Raw genomic sequence first — 5,600 nt, forward strand, 5'->3', positions numbered from 1 at the left:
ACTTTATTTTCTTACATGCATGGATCCATGATACAGACAAACAGTTAAAATATACCTAAAAACAATATAAAATTCACGGCCGCAATCCTCTTGCAGGTAACTAGTTTAGACCGATATGTACTGGTGTCCCAGTAGCTCTTAAATGGAATGATCTCCTTATATGAGTTAGATTAGCCTTTCCTTGACTATAGATAGTGATAGTGAATAGTATAGTGTTAACTTGCGTGCTGATACGTGTTCAGAAATGTCTATCAATAAGTGCATAAAATGGTACAAATAATAAAAGTGGTGCAAATGGTATAAATTCCTGTATGCAAAATTAGTGGGTGAAATCAAAGTGGAACTGAGTGCTACACTCCAATAAAACTCCTTTCAAGTGATGAATTTCCTTTGCTTGTGAAATGTATGAAAATTCCTTTAATTACGCAGGTGGTAAACTAGTAAAAAAAATTAAATTACAAAAACAATAGTTCCGGTAAAAAATCCTTAATAGAAACTAACTTTAGTCAAAACAATAACAACATCAACTTCAAGACCTTTTTCAAGGAGTCTTGAAAAAGGTCTAGCATAGACCGAAACGCGTCGACTGGTGAGTCTATTTTCATCCATTATACTTGAGTATTACGCTCTGCACTATTGTGTGTTTATTTTTTACTTTAGGTGTTATTTGGGACTGCCGGGCATCTGAGGAGACCGTGATACCCCATTACTACCCTCCGGTCCTTCTATGGTTGCAGGCACTTTTTCTTCATAGAAAATTATTAAGAGTACTATCTGCATGTTCTGTTTTGTTTTTAACAGTGGCCACTGATTTTTTTGCAATACAATTTTTTGACTGTTTGGATTTAACACTACAATTTGGATTATAACACTGTTTTTTGGAGGACTTTGAAACTAGTGTCAATCACATATTTGCTTTTTGAATATTCACACTTGTTTGTTCACCCTGCTAGAGTTGATGTTGTTATTGTTTTGACTAAAGTTAGTTTCTATTAAGGATTTTTTACCGGAACTATTGTTTTTGTAATTTAATTTTTTTTACTAGTTTACCACCTGCGTAATTAAAGGAATTTTCATACATTTCACAAGCAAAGGAAATTCATCACTTGAAAGGAGTTTTATTGGAGTGTAGCACTCAGTTCCACTTTGATTTCACCCACTAATTTTGCATACAGGAATTTATACCATTTGCACCACTTTTATTATTTGTACCATTTTATGCACTTATTGATAGACATTTCTGAACACGTATCAGCACGCAAGTTAACACTATACTATTCACTATCACTATCTATAGTCAAGGAAAGGCTAATCTAACTCATATAAGGAGATCATTCCATTTAAGAGCTACTGGGACACCAGTACATATCGGTCTAAACTAGTTACCTGCAAGAGGATTGCGGCCGTGAATTTTATATTGTTTTTAGGTATATTTTAACTGTTTGTCTGTATCATGGATCCATGCATGTAAGAAAATAAAGTGTAATTTTATTTTGTACCCTAAAGTTATACTGATTTTAGTTCATTCGTTCAGACCCAGCCTCTTTTGGCGCTTTGGTTTCCAATTTTATTCTACTAATTCTTTTATTGACTACTAGGAGTCAATCTCCAGAGCCAGGGTCTATTGAGGCAGGCGCTTAGTGTATCCCCTACTGTTACTTGCCAATAGATAGATAGATAGATAGATAGATAGATAGATAGATAGAGGACAGAATTAGACAGAGAGAGAGAGAAGGAAGAGAGAGAGAGGAAATCATGAGAGAGATAGACGATAGATAGATAGATAGATAGATAGATAGATAGATAGATAGATAGATAGATAGATGATAGATAGATCGATAGATAGATAGGTAGGTAGGTAGATGGCAGAATGAGAGAGAGAGAAAACAGATGAGAGACCAGATATGTTAGACAACACACTGGTACAATGAAACATAGGGTGATAATATCTGGGTAGAGCACACAAGGAGAGATCATTACTGAGTTTATAAAGTCTCTGGTACTAAATAGAATGTTTCTTGGGATATCAGAACCCCCAGTATTTAGCTTTGTGAGACAGACAGATACTAATATATAAAATGAAAACTGTAGGAGACAGAAATAATCTACAAATCTGTTTATTCCAGAAGACAACAAGGAGATTCTGATGACATCTGATGGACAAATCAGCCAAAGGGACAATCACATAAAGACTCAGGTGACACAGAGCACCTGGGCTACAGTACAGCAACTGGTTTACTAGAATAAGAATAATGTCATTGTCATTACATGACCATCAATACGGTGACAATTTGTGCGCACAGTTTCCAATTAAACATCAGCAGGTGACTTGCTGGTCTCTCTCACGTCTTCCGCTCTTCCAGCTCTATTTATCTGTACTTGGAGGTCAGAACAGAGGACACAGCGGCCAGGAATTTGTCCCAAGCAGCCTGTGAGGTGGGGGTGAAGTCATCAGGGAAGTGGACGGCAAGGACCACCTGGATGGAGTGAGACAGCAGCTGCAGAGACAAAGAAAATGGGTTAGATAGAGGCTTGGATTGTGTTTTGCCAATGTGATCTTACATTATCCATCTATCTATCTATCCATCTATCTATCTATCTATCTATCTATCTATCTATCTATATATCTGTCTGTCTGTCTGTCTGTCTGTATTTCTCTCTGTCTTTCTGTCTGTCTGTCTTTCTGTCTGTCTTTCTGTCAGTCTTTTAGTAAGTCAATTGTTAACTTCAGAGTAGCATTTTAGAATAAAGTCACTCAGTATTAGGGTAAGGTCTAATTATGCCTGGTAACTTATATGTAGGACAATAATTATATTTGAGGCATCTGTGCATATTGATATATAAAGGATGCACTAGTGGAATTAGATGGAGAACTATGCTCAGATGGACATATCTATATCATAAGGATCTCTGCTTGGCTGTACTGTGTGCATTTAGGGTGTGATTTGTCTCATGATAACCAGCCCAGAACTCATATGACAGACGTGTTTATGCTACAGGAAACTGACCATATCTCCTATTAGTAAAATACCTACAGAAGGTGTGTAGTTCATCAGGTTTTAATTACAGGAGTGTAGCCCTGGAACTTGTATACTTTAGAATCATATATGGGAAACCTCATTACCCGTGTCACAGTGTGTAATCTTACCGGGAAGTTGCCAGGGTCCACTCTCAGGTTGTAGGCGTGCAGGTCACTGAGGGTTGACAGGGCCTCCTCCAGAGAGTCCAGGTGGCTTGCGGCCTGGCCAATGGCGTTAACGACCTTTCCTCCATGAGCGCGGACGTCAGCAGATCCGGGAGACAGGTCAAAGTGGCTGAAGTAGGTCTTGGTCTGAGGGCTGCTCAAGAACAGCCTGGAAGCGAAAAAAGGATAAGGGGGTTAAAAGGTTAATATATTTGTCATGTGCAGGAGTCACGTGCTATATATATACATACACACAGCAAAAGTAAAGTGATATTTGAAAACTTCCATTGGAGTGCGCTTTTCTCTTTTGCTGTACTTACCGTTTTCTGCACCCTGGGTCTACGTTTGGAAGAAAGTCAGGAGTGCGGTCTGTACTATATTATATATATATGTCACAGTCAGGTACAGGGGTCATATACTGACATCATATAGCTACAATTAAAAAAAAAATTCCAGTTTATTTCTATTATCAAATTTTGCTTAATTCTTTTGGTATCCTTTGTTGAAAAACAGCAATGCACTACTGGGAGCTAGCTGAACACATTCTGTAAACCAGCAACAAGAGGCACATATGTGCAGCCACCAATCAGCAGCTAGCTCCCAGTAGTGCATTGATGCTCCTTCAACAAAGGATACTAAGAGAACAAAGCAAATGAAATTAGAGAAATACATTGGAAACTTGTTTAGGATTGCTGCTCTACGGGAATCATGAAAGGGCAGCTCGGGCTCATGAGCGTTTTGTTGAAGTCTTATGTGTTTACAATGACATGAAATATGTGACGTGTGGTGTAAAATTGTTACAGACCCAATAAAACAATACAATAGTGTAGCATTTAGAGAAGGAAATTACACAGGAAATTGTATGAAAACCTTTAGGGAATTACAGGGTTAAACATTACATGTATAGCAAACTAAAGTCTATAGAGTTAAATATTCCTCTTTAAAGGGACACTGAACCCAATTTTTTTCTTTTATGATTCAGATAGAGCAGTAATTTTAGGCAACTTTCCAATTTACTCCTATTATCAATTTGTCTTTGTTCTTAAGGGACGGACCATTTTTGGTTCAGCATCCTGGGTAGCGTTAGTTGATTGGGGGCTACAGTTAGCGCTACCCAGGGTTATGAACCAAAAATGGGCCTGCTCCAATGATTATATTCCTGCTTTTGTAAATAAAGATAGCAAAAGAACAAAGAAAAATTAATAATAGGTGTAAATTAGAAAGTTGCTTCAAATTACCGCTCTATCTGAATCATGAAAGAAAAAAATTGGGTTCAGTGTCCCTTTAATTATGTTTTACTTGTTCACTGTTAAAGAACACTGTATGCAATGATACTGTTAGCAAAACAGTTCAAATTAGTAAACTCTGGTCTATTATTCAATTATTGTTAATAATATAATATAATAATATATCATTCTAAACAAACATTTTATAAATGCTACATATATTGTGATCTAATAATAATACTAATAATAATACTAATAATAATACTAATAATAATACTACAAGGTCCTTACCTCTCCAGAGCTTCAGCACCAAGGGCCTCAGCGTTGGGGGCGATCTTGGCCCAGAGGGACACAATGGCGGACTTCTCCTCTGCATTAAGAACCATGATGACGGTTGGAACTGGTTGGCCTTAGTTTGACTTCAAGTGGAAACACAAGACAGGTCCGTGATGAGCTGAGTTTGTGCTGGGCTTTTATAGGGAACTGTACAATGCTGAGTAGGTGAGCAGCCCTTATCTACTCTGGCCAGTAACAATACATAGGATTGGGCTGACATATAGAAAATCCTTATCTCTCTATAGCTATACTGAAGATCACAGAGTCCGTGATTGCTATCAATAAGTAATTTGTACGTATATGTCGCTCTACAAATAACTGATGATGATGATAATAAATATAGTGTGAGTTTCTCTAAACTGCTCATACAATGTATATAGTTTTTATTTACAGTTGCTCAACTCATTATATATTTACTCTAATTTAAACACAATAGCTCATTCTTTAAGAAGTTTGTTTTTTTTCTACAAAATTCCCCATTAAAGTCCTTGAGCCATTATTTAGCTAAATCATTTGGTAATATTTCTCTTGTAGAATAAATACGCCATATGGTGTCATCTGCATATTGTTTTGTCTACTTATATCAGTTGTACAACTGCCTCTAGGTGTCACTGTTATCAGTTAAAGGAACAGAACAAAAAGGTTGATACTATGGCCTCTAGTTATCATTGTCTGTCGGACCTGATCCGACAGTGCGGATCAGGTCCGACAGACATCGCTGAATACGGCGAGCAATGCGCTCGCCGTATTCAGCATTGCACCAGTAGCTCACAAGAGCTGCTGGTGCAACGCCGCCCCCTGCAGACTCACGGCCAATAGGCCGCCAGCAGGGGCGTGTCCATCAACCCGATCGT

General features: G+C 37.7%; 1 protein-coding gene across 1 annotated transcript; it reads right to left on the reverse strand.

Moving 5' to 3' along the window:
* Window positions 1-2,101: 2,101 nt before the first annotated feature.
* LOC128642321 (hemoglobin subunit alpha-3-like) lies at window positions 2,102-4,862 on the reverse strand. Its single transcript, XM_053695051.1, has 3 exons — window positions 4,702-4,862; window positions 3,149-3,353; window positions 2,102-2,498 (listed from the first exon to the last, which is right to left on the reverse strand). The coding sequence occupies exons 1-3, from the start codon at window positions 4,794-4,796 to the stop codon at window positions 2,370-2,372; spliced, it is 429 nt and encodes a 142-aa protein (XP_053551026.1). The 5' UTR covers window positions 4,797-4,862; the 3' UTR covers window positions 2,102-2,369.
* Between the last annotated feature and the right edge of the window lie 738 nt (window positions 4,863-5,600).

This window comes from Bombina bombina, chromosome 11 (assembly GCF_027579735.1).
Source record: "Bombina bombina isolate aBomBom1 chromosome 11, aBomBom1.pri, whole genome shotgun sequence".
Classification (NCBI taxonomy): domain Eukaryota; kingdom Metazoa; phylum Chordata; class Amphibia; order Anura; family Bombinatoridae; genus Bombina; species Bombina bombina.

Bases quoted from the DNA above. Each gene is read 5' to 3' on its own strand.
- LOC128642321 (XM_053695051.1), bottom strand. From the start codon at position 4,796: ATGGTTCTTAATGCAGAGGAGAAGTCCGCCATTGTGTCCCTCTGGGCC. The intron at 3,354-4,701 runs GTAAGGACCTTG...TTTCGCTTCCAG, and splicing joins GGTGCTGAAGCTCTGGAGAG to GCTGTTCTTGAGCAGCCCTC. The intron at 2,499-3,148 runs GTAAGATTACAC...TTGTCTCTGCAG, and splicing joins TGGACCCTGGCAACTTCCCG to CTGCTGTCTCACTCCATCCA.